This window comes from Hippocampus bargibanti, linkage group LG01 (genome assembly GCF_051943395.1).
Source record: "Hippocampus bargibanti isolate YZ-2025 linkage group LG01, ASM5194339v1, whole genome shotgun sequence".
Classification (NCBI taxonomy): domain Eukaryota; kingdom Metazoa; phylum Chordata; class Actinopteri; order Syngnathiformes; family Syngnathidae; genus Hippocampus; species Hippocampus bargibanti.
The window spans coordinates 27,985,238-28,000,859 of NC_142734.1; the positions used below are offsets into that span (position 1 = coordinate 27,985,238).

The 15,622-nt window shown below is 44.3% G+C and overlaps 2 protein-coding genes across 4 annotated transcripts; both read left to right on the top strand.

The window, feature by feature from the left end:
- The first annotated feature begins 1,126 nt into the window (after nt 1-1,126).
- Nucleotides 1,127-10,369, top strand: LOC148903721 (cyclin-dependent kinase 15-like). Of its 3 annotated transcripts, none has more exons than XM_089007580.1 (13): nt 1,127-1,315; nt 1,633-1,761; nt 1,872-1,966; nt 3,783-3,862; nt 4,573-4,667; nt 4,727-4,789; nt 4,928-5,051; nt 5,140-5,260; nt 7,715-7,808; nt 7,930-7,993; nt 8,380-8,428; nt 9,143-9,285; nt 9,359-10,369. In XM_089007580.1, exons 1-13 carry the CDS (start codon nt 1,130-1,132, stop codon nt 9,469-9,471), a joined length of 1,356 nt encoding a protein of 451 aa, XP_088863706.1. In that variant the 5' UTR covers nt 1,127-1,129; the 3' UTR covers nt 9,472-10,369. The 3 variants fall into 3 exon arrangements, with proteins under 3 accessions (XP_088863706.1, XP_088863723.1, XP_088863713.1); XM_089007597.1 differs by having other exon boundaries at nt 4,943-5,051; XM_089007587.1 differs by having other exon boundaries at nt 4,730-4,789.
- A 3,065-nt stretch (nt 10,370-13,434) lies between these two features.
- On the top strand, nt 13,435-15,109 carry LOC148903722 (frizzled-7-A-like). The gene has a single exon (XM_089001259.1). The coding sequence runs from the start codon at nt 13,463-13,465 to the stop codon at nt 15,107-15,109; it is 1,647 nt and encodes a 548-aa protein (XP_088857385.1). The 5' UTR covers nt 13,435-13,462.
- The last annotated feature ends 513 nt before the right edge of the window (nt 15,110-15,622 follow it).

Sequence of the window (15,622 nt, forward strand, 5' to 3'; positions counted from 1 at the left end):
GAGAAACGAGACAGACAGAAATCTCCCCCCCCCCCGGTCTGTCCCACCTCCCCCAGCTGTCTACTCGCTCTGTCGCTCTCCGCCTTTGTCCGCCATCCTCTCGTCCGTCTTCCCGCTACCCTCCACCCCCAATCCCACCACATCCCCCTCCAGTCCGCCCTTTCCTCGCATCGTCCAATTACGTCCCTGTCGCCGCCTCGTTCTTCATTCCGTTGCCAGGGGCTGTCACATTGAGCGGTTGACGCGCTAAACTATTTCCTACCTTGCGTCGCTCTCGGCGTTAATAGATGTCGACGAAAAATGCTGCTATGGAGAGAAGAAAGAATAATATTTTTGTCCAATAAGGAGAAGAGGTCAAATGCCACTATATATATGTATAGGGAAATATTTCAGGCCTTATGGATGATCACATGGTGACAAATGACACTATTGTCTTTTGTTGAAAACTATTGTTATTTTTGGCACTTGTTTGACTTTTAATCATGATAAAATGTGATTTAAAAAAATACAATTTCATCGTGGTTATAGTTTGAACACGAAACGGATTTATTCGACGTAAAGTGTACACACACACACACACACACACACACACACACACACACACACACACACACACACACACACACACACACACACACACACACACACACACACACACACACACTCATTCGGCCGCCTCCAGTCTTCCTCTCCAAATTGTCTTTCATTGTACTTGGTCATACTGTCCCCTGATGGTCATTGTTAAACATCACATTACCATCCACCATCGAAAAAAATATTTTTTAATTCACTTGGACGTTTGTTTATTGCAAGTTTATAAATTGTAAATACCTGATTTCAAATATTTCTGGAAAAAGATTAAATATCGACTTATTTGTCTTTTAAGTACAATAACGTATAGTTATTTTTTTACATCCCACCTCTGGACAAGCAGTGAATGGCCATCATTGACAGAAATGCCCACTAGAGGGCAGTAACACGCCGCATGTTGAATGGGACTGTTGTTCTGTCTCCCTGAAGGGAGGGATAGTGGGGTGGGGGGCAGAAAATGTCATGAGACCATGTTTGCTCTCCTGCAGACAGCACGTTGGTCATATGAGCAGCAGAAGCAGACGAAGAAGAAATGGCGATGGACAGATTGTCCCGCTGGATGAGGAGGTGCTGCTGTTGCGAGGTCGAAGTGGATGAGGGGGGCAAAGGTCCATGGAAAGGAGAAGAAGAGGAGGAGGAGGAAGAGGGGCAGGTGGAGGTGTTGAGAATGGAGGAAAGGCCCGTGAAGAAGAGCAACAGTTCTTCATCACTGCCAGTTTCCGAGGTATTTGGTGAAACGATAAGAAACAAAAGTAGTCTTTGCATTTGCTTTTAAAGCTGGCAAGTTTTACTTGTGGACACTCTGCTTCCAACATCCATTGAACTCCAGAATATTTCGTTCCAATGCATTTTAAATTACAGTGCAGTCGGCCATCTTGGTGTTAGGAACTATATGTTGAAGTGAGTTGTATACTTCCATTTAGACAAAGGTAGTGCTTTGACCCCATCCTGAAGAATTGATAATTCACTTTGTGTGTGTGGGGGGAGGTTCCTTTATCATGATTTATTAAATTATTATTTTATTTTATCTTTTTGGCCAAGATGACTCCTGACAGTGGCCCGCAGCCTCACTGGTTCCACACTCTGCAGATGCGACGGCTTCGAGTGCAGAGAGACCGCAGCAACAGTGACCCGTGGAGTCAGACAAACTGCCAAAACCCCATTTTCTGGGTCAGCTGAGACTCATCCTCAATTTTACACCTCAGGTGACATTTAGTGGCACCACTTACCCGTAGGCCTGTGTTTTAATTGCATTTGTGTACATGTGTGCGCAATATCAGAAACCTGGACTTCAGTTTGGAACGGCCAACTCGTACGTGAGCCTGGAGAAACTTGGAGAAGGCTCATACGCGTCCGTTTATAAAGGCATCAGCAGGTGAGAAATCACGGCTGTCAAATTTGAAAGTGCTTGATGTAAAATACTACAGAGGTGGAACAATGGATTTGCACTGGAATACAAAATCACTGAGAAAAAAAACAATAACAAAAACTTTGACTTGGAAGTCGCCAAACGATTGCCAATCCCTCACTTTGGAACAAGCCCCCGTTAAAGGTTATAGGTCAGGCCAGGTCTCTTTAAAACACATTTTTATTATGTGGCTTTTGTCTAAGCATGCAACCGACCATTGTTTTGTGTTTTTGCAATTTTTATGTTATTAATTTTTTGTTGTAATATTAATTTTATGGACACAATTTTGTGTGCGGCCATGGTTATTTTTGAAGTGCCCTATGAGTTGTATTGAATTGAGATTCAACTCTTGTCCTTAAATTAAAGCAAACGGAGTGGAAATTCTGAATAATATCCTACAGTCAGGGGGATCGATATTTTGCTGTCAATTATCTGATTACCTGTAGTTAAACCATAATTCACTTTGTCTTGACAGCCATGTCCATTCTTACAAATGTAAGATTATGTTATATTCTTAAATTATTATCATTTTATGTTGGAGCATCATATTCTACCACGTTAAGAAGACCAAAATAACATTTGTTTGTTAAATAATTGCTTCGACGACTATTTATGTTTCTCGCTTCTAATTGGCTGTTAAAAGTAAAAAAAATCAGGAAGTAATTTAGTCGGCGCGCGCTTTTGGTTGGCTGTTGAACGTTAAAAAATAGCAAGTGATCGAGTCGCCGCTCGTATTTTTTGCTCCCTTCACGAGATGCGGTAGTTCTTTCAATCAATCCGCGTTCCGAATGGAATCATCTCTCCGTTGCTGTTTCGGAAAGTGTCCATTAAAAAAAAACGAATCCCTCAACTTCGACAAACAGCGATGCAGGTTTCACGTCGCGTTGGTGATGAACGACGCTACATAGGCGCTAGGGGGTGCTGTATCCCCGAGAGAAACACGCCGAGCTCCCGTCAAGGTCCCTCAGTAATGTCTTCTTCTTTTCCTTTCGGCTTTTCCCTTCAAGGGATCGCCACAGCAAATCAGTGTCCTCCATCTTTAGAGGTTTGATCAGCATGTTTGTTTTGGCCACGTTTTTACGTCGGATGCCCTTCGTGACACAACCCTCTGTATTTATCCGGGCTTGGGACCGGCACAAGAAGACATATGTCCCTTTGTGGCTACAGAACAAGCACAGTATGTAGTTACAGTATTTATTTACGTAAAAAAAAACAAATTCGCAAGTAGCCAATAATTTCTCATACAATCGCTGCTCCCGTGTGTGTGTGTGTGTGTGTGTGTGTGTGTGTGTGTGTGTGTGTGTGTGTGTGTGTGTGTGTGTGTGTGTGTGTGTGTGTGTGTGTGTGTGTGTGTGTGTGTGTGTGTGTGTGTGTGTGTGTGTGTGTGTGTGTGTGTGTACAGTTTTACCCCACGTGTGCGTATTTGTTCGTCTTTCAGTTCTTTTCACGTTGGGTCAGTTCGTTCAGATCTATTTTCAAAATAGGTTTTGTGGTAATTATAAAATACGTTTGAATCTATTGATAAATTGTTGGCTCAATGCTAGAAAAGGCATTTTTACGTCCCAAGTCAATCATCCCCAATGTATTATCGCACAAAAAGTTGCAAATGGAAATCATGCACTGTAGATACTGCATCATAATAAAAACCATCAAAATGAATTAGTTCATTTTCAAACGTCGTGGTATGTATGTCTCAGTTCCACATAATAAAACCATAAACATTACAAATAGATAGCTGATGATAATCATGATGATGATGATGATGTTTACTTGGTTTGTGGAGGATCAATGGGCAGCTGGTGGCGTTGAAGGTGATCCAGACAAAGACTGAGGAGGGTATGCCGTTTACTGCAATCAGAGAAGGTGAATTCACACACACACACACACACACACACACACACACACACACACACACACACACACACACACACACACACACACACACACACACACACACACACACACACACACACACACACTCATTGAAAATGGCAATTTTTAAAAACTTTTAAAAAAAACTAAAATAGCAATTTTCAATATTAAAAAAAATCTAACTGACGATTTTCTAAATTTCCAAAAAAGTCTAAAATGGCAACTTTTACTTTTTTTTTGAAGTGAATATTGAATTTCAATTTTCAATGTCCATTCAATTTTGATATACAACAGCTGAAATTAAAATAAAAAAGCAAATATTAAACACAGAATGGCTCGCTGAAATGTATTGAAATTAATTGCTGTTTCATCTAAAGAACACCCACCAAGGTTGTCACCCCCACTAGATTTTTAACATACCAAATCACTTTGCAAAAACATTTGAACCCCCTGCATTAAAAAATGACAAAAACATTATCTCTTTTGCTCTCAAACTCGAATGTTTGAAAGTGGGGTGTACATATGCTTATCCCCCACCAACCATCTGCCTCCAACCACACCCCACCCCACCCCACCGTTCCCTCTGGCAGATCCAGTGTGTGCCAGTGTCACTGTCGAATCCTGTGATTCATTGACAAAGCGACAATAGAACATTTCTTCTGTGTATGTGTGTGTGGGTGTGTGTGTGTGTGCGTGTGTAGCCTCACTGCTCAAAGGCCTGAAACACGCCAACATCGTCCTACTCCACGACATTGTTCACGCCAGAGACTCGCTCACCTTCGTCTTTGAATATGTGGTGAGACGCCCTCGTGGTGGCACGCCCGCATCCATTTGCCTCACGCGTGTGACTTGCAGCAGACGGATCTGGCACAGTACATGAACCAGCATCCCGGGGGGCTCCACTCCCACAATGTGCGGGTAGGACAACTTCTCGTTGGTCCATCCGTTTTTAAGTGATTTCTTGATTCAAAACCAGCATGAGTCGAGTTTCCCCAATGAGGGATTCTCGCTGGTATTTTAAACACAACCAAATTGAATGGATCTCCCCCCTGATAGATCTTCATGTTCCAGTTGCTACGCGGTCTTACCTTCATCCATGAACGTCGGATCCTCCATCGAGACCTGAAGCCTCAGAACCTGCTCATCAGCTACTTGGGAGAGCTCAAACTGGCTGATTTTGGTCAGTTCCTAACGGGAGGACCGTACCCCATCGGGTGTCACGTTGCTGTGACGAGACTGACCGACCCACTTTTTGGTTCCCCTTGCAGGTCTGGCTCGGTGCAAATCTGTCCCCTGTCAGAGTTTCTCCTCAGATGTGGTTACCTTGTGGTACCGCCCTCCCGACGTCCTGCTGGGATCGACAGATTATTCCACGGCTCTGGATATCTGGTCAGCTGCCATACATCCATTTACTGACCCAGTTCATCCGAACCTGGTGGACAGCCAATCGCAGTTGACGGAATGTCCTGATGCGGAAATAAGTCTCATTCAAATTCGACACACTATTATCACGGTTTGCGAGGTGGTGTTGGTTGTGGATCCCAAATAAGCAGGCAGGAAGGAACAGCATGTTGTATTTGACAAATTGTATTAAAATAAGTCAGCAGGAACAAAATCTAAAACATCAAAGTCATCCGAACAGAAAAGTACAAAATATCAAAGAAAACCATGAGTAAAAATCTGCCAAGATGAAACAAACCTGACAGGGTGAAGCAAACACATTCAAAGACCTGACACGGAATGGTCGTGCCGGGAGTCCTTTTAACTGCCACTGATTGGAACCTGTGCAACTGCAGGCGGGGCCGACAGCGCTATCCGTTGGTCGCCAACCAGAATGTGACAGTCCGCCACTGATCGGAACGACCAACACCTGTGCAGGTGCAGGCGGGGCCGACAGCGCTACCCGTTGGTCGCCAACCAGATCATGACAACTACTTGCTCAGTGGGACATACATAGATATGACAGTCATCTTCATAGCAGTGGAGAATATACCATGTTTCCTTAGTATGGAACCCTGTGGGAGTAGGTATAGTGAGAACATTAGTCCCAAAATTGAGCGCTGCGGAACACCACATGACAGAGGGGTAGTACGTGACTCAGAGCAAGCCAGGGCGAACACAAAAGGTTCTGTCAGAGGGTAGGACCTAAACCAGTCAAGAGCACTACCGGTAATGCCCACCAAGTGCTGATCTAATATAACCAGACACACATAATCTCCAGTGTAATAGGACTGACTCAGTGCTATGCATCGTCTTGACACCTGACTGGAAGACCTCCAAGATGTTATGTTTATCCAAGAAAAATTCAACTGCATCTGCACCACATTTTTAAGCAAATTTGAGATGAAAGGCAGTTTTGAAATGGGCCTAAAATTTGACAGTGCATCTTGATCAAGACCAGGTTTCTTAATCAAGGGTTGCACAACAGCATGTTTAAACTGTTGGGGGACAATGCCAGAAGAGCGGCTGCTGTTGATAATTTGCTAAGACTGATGTGCCAATACTCGGGAGAACTTCCCAAAATAAATGTGGAGGAAGAGAGTCACGTGGAGCCAGATGGCTTAGACTGGCGAGCCACAACCAACCTTTAAAAGGGTCAAGGACACAGCTTCAAAGGAATCTAGCACATCTGAACACGGAACTTTGACAGAAGTTTCAAATGTGGTATTTGAAGCAAGAGTCCTCGCAATAGAAATATTATCAATGAAAAACTGAAGGAATCTGTTGCACATCTCGGGTGACGGTTCCGAGCAAGTAGACCAAAGGGGTTTGAGTACAGAATGGATGATTTTAAATCATATACACGTGTTGTGACAGTTAGCCTGAATAAGGTCCGACGAATATTGTCTTTTAGCCTCTTTTACTGTGATTTGATAGTTACACCTAGTCTTTCCATAATTGATCAGAGACCTGCAATTAATCTTTTTTCCACTTATGTTCTGTTTTACGACACGCCTGTCTAGCTGTGTGTGTTTTGTCATTAAACCAAGGCTCGGGTTTAGGTTTTGGGAGCACAGCTTTAGAAGGAGTCACTGAATCTAGAATGGCCATGGCTTGATGATTGTTTTAATGCGTCTCTTTGTATCTTGCTCCTTTAAATCCTGTTTCTGAAATTCCTTGGGATGTTTCTTGACGAGACTCTCCATTTTTAGAGCTTTGTCAACTTCTTGAGGACGGGTCTTGTCTTGTTTCTCTTCTCTCTGTGGTTTCTGTTGTAGTTTTTCAGCATCTTCTTTGAGTAATTCCACAGACCTTTGTCTTTGGAAGGTTTGCTCAACTCAACATTGTCCCATTTTACTTTCTCTTCTATCTCGTCCTGTGCTGATTCTTGGACTATCTTCACTCCCTTTTTAGTTTTCCTAACGTCCTTTTCTTTGTTAGAAATTTATTTGACTTCTGTCTGAGTTTTCTTGACTTCTCTATTGGTACCTTTGACTTCTGAAAAGCTTCTTTGACCTCCTTGTCTTGTTTCTGTGGTTTCCTGACTTGCTTTGAAGATACCTTGACCAAGAGGTGAGTTCCTCTGTGTCAGATGAGGGTACGCAAAGTTTATTAAAGGCGTCGGAGAACTGGCTAGCAGTCAGAGGATTAAAAAATCGCCGTTTGCAGGCAGGAGCGACAGATTTTATAGCAGCACCTAATAGGACTACATCAAATAAGACTGCCATGTGATCAGAAATCCCATTTGCAGAGATTTTCAAGTTTGACATTGGTAGCCCACAAAGAAAAAAACAGGTCTAGAATATGTCCTTGTTCGTGTGTCGGGCTGGTCACATGTTGCACAAAATTGAAAGAGTCAATCATGACTTGCCAAATATGAGACTCGCTTCCACCTGTGTCCAGGGGGGCCGGTTGCATCTTTGTGGAGATGCTGGAAGGGGCTCCGGCATTCCCGGGTGTCACCGACGTGTTTGACCAGCTGCAGCAAATCTTTATGGTTGGTACAACAAACATCTGAGCTGATTATTTTTTTTTAATAAAATGAAGAAATGAACATGATGTCCACAGTCACAGATGAAGTTGATGCAAATAACCTTCACGTTTTTGCGTCTCTGCAGGTGCTTGGGATTCCATCAAAGGAGACCTGGCCCGGAGTCACGCGGCTGCCCAATTATCACTCAGGTCAGTCTCGTCTTGTCGCATCCAATTGCCGTGTGGCGTGTGATTATGGCTCCGTTGATTTGTTTCTATCATGCGGCAACACGTCCGCCATGTTTGATGTGGCGGATTTGCAGCTGAACACAATGGAATGGAATTCAGAAAATCCATTTCCACTAAGGGGAACAAAATCAATGCCATTTTTTCCACTCATTCACACACACACACACACACACACACACACACACACACACACACACACACACACACACACACACACACACAAAAGTCAAATGTTGGTATGTTGTTTGACAAGCGTACCCTTCTTCGTCCTACTAATTTTGAGAAGTAAGCCTTCTGCTCGAACACCAGGCCAAAGTTTTCACGTCTCATTCTTGTTGTTGTTCCAGACTGGTCAATTTCCTCCAAGCTGAAGCCAATTCGCTCAGTGTGGAAAAGGTGAGAAAGGCAAAGAAAAAGTTTAAAACTCAGGATTGGGAATCATCTTATTTTCTGATGAATCACGAAATGCGGTTCAGTAGGTACAGCCAAAATCAGTCAACTGCTTTTTTGTGGTTTGTCCGATTATTGTTCAAGTGAGTGTGAATCGGAAAACCAAAAATATTGCGAAAGTCTGAATGATATTTACAATATGACCTTTCGGAACACATTTGAGCAAAGCGCCATAAAAGTTGACACACGTGATTTGAATTGGCGGACCATGTAAAATGAGGTGGCGGGGCCGAATCTGGCCCCGCTGTTTTTGCGTTTTATACCCGCGATTTAGAGCATTTCATTTATCTGCCGTGCCTGTTTTTGGAATGTGGGAGGAAACTGTAGTAGCCGGAAAGTACCTGGGAAAAAAAACCCGCACAGCCAGGGGAGAGAATGCTAAGTCCGCACTAGCCGGAATTGAACCCTGCACCTTCGCAAATTATATTTCAAATATGATCACAATAATAATAGAACTGCTTATGTCTTTTTTCTGCCAAAGTCTGAGTTTTCACGATGGCCTACAAAAAAAAATCCATCTGTGTCTGACTTGACTTTGTTTCCGCTAACTTCGAACCCGCTAACAACACGCTGCTCATGAATGATGAGGTTTTCACGTTGGAGATGAGTTCTCGACAACATTCCGGCTCTCCTGAGGAGATATGATTGATCTGCGTTTAGATTGAGTCGACTCCCGACCAAAACCGAAGACCTGGTTCAGAAAATGCTGATGCTCGCGCCTGCCGACCGTATCCCAGCGCCAGATGCCCTGCTGCACCCCTATTTTAACATCTTGCCGCCGCCCATCATGCACCTGAGGGACAGTAAGAACCCATTCCATCATGCACCTCACCGTCATTTCACTTCCCGCGTTCCCACCTCTTTGTGTTTTTCTAGCCGTGTCCATCTTCAAGGTGCCCGGCGTCCATCTGGAGACAGAGTTCCGCGACACCTTCACTCCCGGCGGACGAGTCCGACCTTCAATTTTGCCTGCCATCAAATTTTGGTGAGCTCTGGAATGCTTTTTGTAACTCTTACCCAACTTTGGGTTCATTATTTTGGCCTGGCGGATTGGTTTCAAGATTGGATTTGGGCGGGCCGAAGAGCTGAAAAGCTGGTTGCCGTTTTGAAGTGAAGTACTGAAGCCAATGAACTGAAAAGAGCTGGCTCATGTGCATCGTGTGAGTGACTCACTGATGGGGAGAAGTTGTTTCTTCAGAAGTGCCTGAGGCCATTTTGAAAGTTCGGGTTAGCATTACGAGTAGGGTTCGGGTTGGGATTAGGTTATGTGTTAGAGCAGGGGTGTCAAAGTCATTTTTTGCCGCGGGCCACATTGTAGTTATGGTTTCCTCTCGAGGGCCGTTATGAATTTGGGGAAGCCATGAGAATGTTTAATCCCCTCCACATATAGAGCGCACAACAAGAATATCAAGAACAATGACTGTTATTGTGGTTTACATCCAAAAATGTGACATTTTGGGTAGGATTTTAGCAAGCATCATGGAATTTCACAAGTGTGATTTGCTTTCACGAGCCGAAAAAAATGATGTGGCGGGTCGGATTTGGCCCGTGGGCATTGACTTTGACATCTGTGTGTTAGAGGGTTTGGGTTAAATTTAGGGTTTGGGTCAGGGTTATTTTAGGGTTAAGGTGTTGAATTTGGGGTTAGGGTCAGGATTTATGGTTAGAGATCGGGGTTAGGATTAGAGTTAGGGGAGGGTTAAGGGTTCGGGGTTTGGGTTAAAATTAGGTGTTAGAGGGAAGGGTTAGGGTTAGAGATAACAGATTCGGGGCTAGGTGTGGGATTTAGGGTCATAGTTCAAGATTAGGGATGTGGTTGGAATGTTGGGGTTGGGGGTATTTGTCATGGAGTTAGTCTTAGGTTCAAGGTTCAAGATTAGGGTTAAGGGAAAGGGTTAGTGATAGGGTTAGAGTTAGGGGCGTGGGGTGGAGGTCAGGGGCAGGGATAGGGGTTAAGGTCCAGGGTTTGGGGGTTATGGTTAGGGTTGGAGTGTCGGGGTTGGGGGTTTGCGTCATTGTTGGAGTTAGGGTTAGTGTTCAGGGCTAGGGTTAGGGTTAGTGCGAGACTTTAGGGTTCGGGTGTAGGGGTTAGGGTTGGAGTGTAGGGGTCGAGAGTTTGGGTCATGCTGGGGTTAGGGTTACGGTTAGGGTAAGCTTTCAAAATTAGGGTAAAGGGGAAGGGTTTGTGCGAGGGCTAAGGTTGGAGTTAGGGTTAGGGGTATGGTAGGGTCAGGGGTTGTGTTAGGTTTAAATTTAGGAATTGAACCTGGTACCTTTGCACTGTGAAGTCTACATGCTAACTACTACCCACTCCCTCTCTCAGTCTACACAAACTTTCACTATTTCTAGTTTTGTTAATGATGTGTCATTTTGGTCAGCAAATTTCCGAGTCAAAAGAATGACATTTATATTGTTGTCAAAATTGGTTTCAAATCAAACAGTTGTCAAGCTTCAAAGAGAAATGATGGTGACAGACTTTCCAAACTCAAAGAAAAAAAAAGTGTTGTTACATGCGACAAGCTGCCGAGAATAATAACGACTGGCATAATTTATTCTACCATTTGCTCTCTATTAGCATCTCTTAAACAGCCGCTCAAGTCTGTCCCTGAGAATCCTTGTGAATAATTCATGTTATTTTCACTGAAATTAAACCCTGTTGGATATCGCCGTGCCGCTGTCTTTATGACAAACCAAATATGTAACAAGTGTGAACAAAAGAAGACGGGCAGGGAGTTTGTTGGCAAAATAGGCACCATTCATTGAAATACTCTACATCTGTTTGTATACCTTTCTCAAGATTCGAAGATTCGAATGAACCATTTGTGATTAAAAGAATAACACATTGTAGATTTGTTTATTTACTACTTTTTTGTGTCTTTTGGGGGGGGGGGGGGGTTGGCTGCTATTCTGTTAGACAGAGGGGCAGTTGGCCACGCCAAAGACTGGGATAAGGCTGATGAAATTCACTCGACCAAAGAAACAAAATGGAATAGTTTTTATTTGTTTTTAAACATGGCCCTTTAATCGCTCAGTTTATTTATTCATGTATTTATTTCTGTGTTTATTTATTGTTATCCATTTGTTTATTTATTTGTCTATTTGTTCATTTAATTGTTTTCAAACTATTTTTATTCGTTTTACCTGTTTAATTATGTATGTATCTATGTATTTATTTGTTTGTATTCATTTATTTGTTTATTTATTCACTCATTTGTTTAGTATTTTTTAAATGTTTTGTTTGTTTGTTTGTTTGTTTGTTTGTTTGTTTGTTTGTCATGTCCTCAAACGAAAATGTTTGCACACCGCTGCTACCAATGGTCTCTAACTCATGAACTCCTTCCAGTTATGGTTGCGATGTAACTTTGTTTTGTACTTTGTACGTAATTGTCGCGCCACATACAACGACAAACCCCCCACAACATCTCCTCCCGCCCCGCCACTTTGTTTCTTTTGTTTTCATAATGTGAAACTTGGCGGCGACCTAAAAAAAAAAGTTGTTTTCTCGGCGTGAGTTGATTCGGTTCATACATTACCATTTGTTTTGATTCTTTTGATTGACACTGAGTGGCACAAAGTTCGGAAAGATAAAAGAGCGAGAAGCTTTGCGTGAATATTTTACGGCGTGTTTGTTTTTCGGCAAATCTCTCATCTCGGTCCGTTGAGCAAAAAAAAATAATAATCATTTTCATTCGCTACATTGACATAAATAAACATTAGCCTTTTGATTTTTGCCTTGTGCAGATTGTGACGATTGACAAGTTTGATTACAAACATTTTAATGTTCTTTTATTTTTACATTTTTTGGGGGCGGCAATTGTAAACAACTGCAATAGAATTATTGAAAGTTTTATTATTGAAAGTTCCAATCGACAAATCTTCAATTAAATAACGATCCAAAAAGTAATCTGGACTCGAAAGGAATTGGGGAACTAATTGGATACACTACACAGTACAAAAGGGCAAACAAAAAAAGATATTGTCATGAAAATGCGAGTTAATAAAGACCATCTGAGAAATGCGACTCACCATGACTCCCCCAAGTAGCTCTCGTCTGAATTGTTCAGTCACTTCCGTAATGATTTAATAATCTTAGTGCACGACTCTGTTACATATGGAAATTGCCAAACGAACCGAAATTCCGAAATTTCCAAACCGAACGAGGATTTTGACATCGGAATGAAGCAAATGTTTGATTTGAAAAAAAAATCTTTCATTTTTTTTCTTTAAAGTTGTCGGCCACCTGGGCGGAGATATTCTGTAAATTGTACGCACAACGTAAAAGTTGCACGCCCCGGGCGTCCCGGTACGCGTTATTTCAGAGTCTGCCATTGGATAATTTCTCACATAAATTCATAAACGACAATCTATGACCAAAAAAAAAAAAAAGAAATCTCAACTATTTTTTTACTCAATCCAAACTTTTAGCATCCGTGTAGAGAATATTAACCTGAGCTGATTTATTTTACAATTACAAACTTGATACATTTTCAAAATTAATAATTCATCTTTAAAAAGTGGAGCGAAACAACATTGGTGACATTGGAACGTAAGACAAGCATTCACATCTCAGCGTCTTGGTTTAAAGATGGGGGGGTGGAGATCCCTCATGAAGCAGTCTTTCAATCTTGGATTATCACTCTCATCGTCGTTGGGGATTTAAAAAAACATTGGGATTAATCAAAAATATTTTTCTGCTGCTTCTGTCAAACTTACATGCACCTAAATCCTTCACCAAATCTTTTTAAAAGCTGCAGAGCTTCTGTGCTGCCTGGAGCGCCGCCAAAGCCAATCACAGACAACAATCTGGTAGATGAAAAAATCAGCCAATTGCTGCAGATGGAGTCTCAATCCCCACCCCCTAAACCAAAGTCGGAGGCTGAGACTCAGCGTGGCGCAAAAACTTCCCCGAGCAACTCGGCAGTGACGGGTCGTTTGGGTTACATTTCTGTTGCTCGGCTGGATTGGACGACCACCATAGCGATGCCGGGGATCTGGTCCCGGTGGCTGAGCTACTCTTTACTCTTTCTCATCCCACTGGTCTCAAGTCAGGAACACGAGGGCTTTTCTGTCCCGGATCACGGATTTTGTCAGTCCATCTCCATCCCCCTTTGCGCCGACATCGCTTACAACCAGACCATCATGCCTAACCTGCTGGGTCACGGCAAGCAAGAAGACGCGGGGATGGAGGTCCACCAGTTCTACCCGCTGGTCAAAGTCCAGTGCTCGCCGGATCTCAAGTTCTTCCTGTGCTCTGTGTACGCGCCGGTGTGTACGGTTCTGGAACGGGCCATCCCCCCTTGCCGGACTTTATGTAAGCGGGCTCGGCGGGGCTGTGAGGCGTTGATGAATAAATTTGGCTTTCAGTGGCCAGAGAAGTTGCGCTGTGAGAAGTTCCCGGTCCAGGGTGCTGGGGAGATATGCGTGGGACAGAACGCATCTGACAAGAACGGTCCCACGCCGACTCTGACCACAGACCTCGCCGGGCTGTTGAACTTTGCTTCCCGGGGCTCAAGAGACCCCGTCTTCTCCTGCCCGCCGCAGCTGGAGGTGCCCGCCTGCCTCGGCTACCGTTTCCTCGGAACCAAGGACTGTGGCGCCCCATGCGAGGTCTCCACGCCTGAGGGACTGATGTACTTTGGGGAGGAGGACCTCAAGTTCGGGCGACTCTGGGTCACCATCTTGGCCGGACTCTGCTGCGTCAGTACCCTCTTCACCGTCCTCACATATGCGGTGGACACCCAGCGGTTTTCTTACCCAGAAAGACCGGTGGTCTTTCTCTCTGGTTGTTACTTGATGGTGGCGCTGGTGTACGTCACTGGTTTCCTGCTTGAGGACAAAGCGGTGTGTGTGGACAAGTTCAAGGCAAACGGTTACAAGATGGTGGTTCAGGGTACCAAGATCAAGGTCTGCACCGCGCTCTTTGTGGTGGCTTACTTCTTCACCATGTCCAGCTCTGTCTGGTGGGTCATCCTGTCACTCACCTGGTTCCTGTCGGCGGGGTTGAAGTGGGGTCACGAAGCCATCCAGGCCAACGCGCGCTACTTCCACCTGGTGGCCTGGACCTTGCCGGCGTTGAAAGCTGTCATCGTCCTGGCGATGGGGCAGGTAGAGGGAGACCTTCTGACCGGCGTCTGCTACGTGGGTGTGTACGACGTGGACGCCCTGCGGGGTTTTGTGTTGGCCCCACAGTTGATCTACCTCCTGCTCGGAACATCATTCCTCCTGGCTGGCTTTGCGTCTCTCTTTCGCATCCGGACCATTATGAAGCTCGGCGGTACGGAGACAGCCGAGCTGGAGAAGCTGATGGCGCGGATCGGTGTCTTTGGACTACTGTACACCCTCCCCGCCGGCGCCGTGGTAGCCTGCCACTTCTACGAGCAGGCCCTGCGTCCGCGCTGGGACCGGACGTGGCGCACGCGGACCTGCAAAGGCTTCGCTGTGCCATGCCCGTCGGGAAACGCCGCTCCTCTCACGCCGGACTTCAGCGTGTTTATGAGCAAGTACCTGATGAACATGATGGCTGGGATCATGTCAGGCTTCTGGATCTGGTCCAGGAAGACCGTGGAGTCCTGGCGCTGCTTTTATCAGAGACTGAGCCGTTCCGAGCCGGGCGATAGCACAATTTAGTGATTTTTCACGTCAACCCTTACGGATCAGCGTGGACATCCCGTCGTTAATTTACTTTCACCTATTTATTGAACTCCACGAGTATGAAAATAAGACCACACACAAGCATATATATCTGGCCAAACTTTTATGTAGGATGCCATTCCTGACACAACCCTCTGTATTTATCCGGGCTTAGGACAGGCACAATAAGACACTGGCTTGTGTCCCCTTGCGGCTACAGAACAAGCAACTCGATGAACTTAATAAAGATGAAGGTGTTCCATTATAGGCCCCCAAACACAAAATGGTCATCGGCACAGCAACTACTCACCATTTGATGACAATGCCCTGATCTTACAGTGAAATGGGCAAATCTTTCATCACGAACACTTTCAGAAAGCCTTTACAACAACAATGCCCACAGTGTCAATATTGCACATAATACCCTTGAATAAAATTCATACAGCGTTTGTCGTCCTTTAAAAAATTAATAATGCTTCTTATGGCACTTTTGTTTATAGAAGGGAGAGA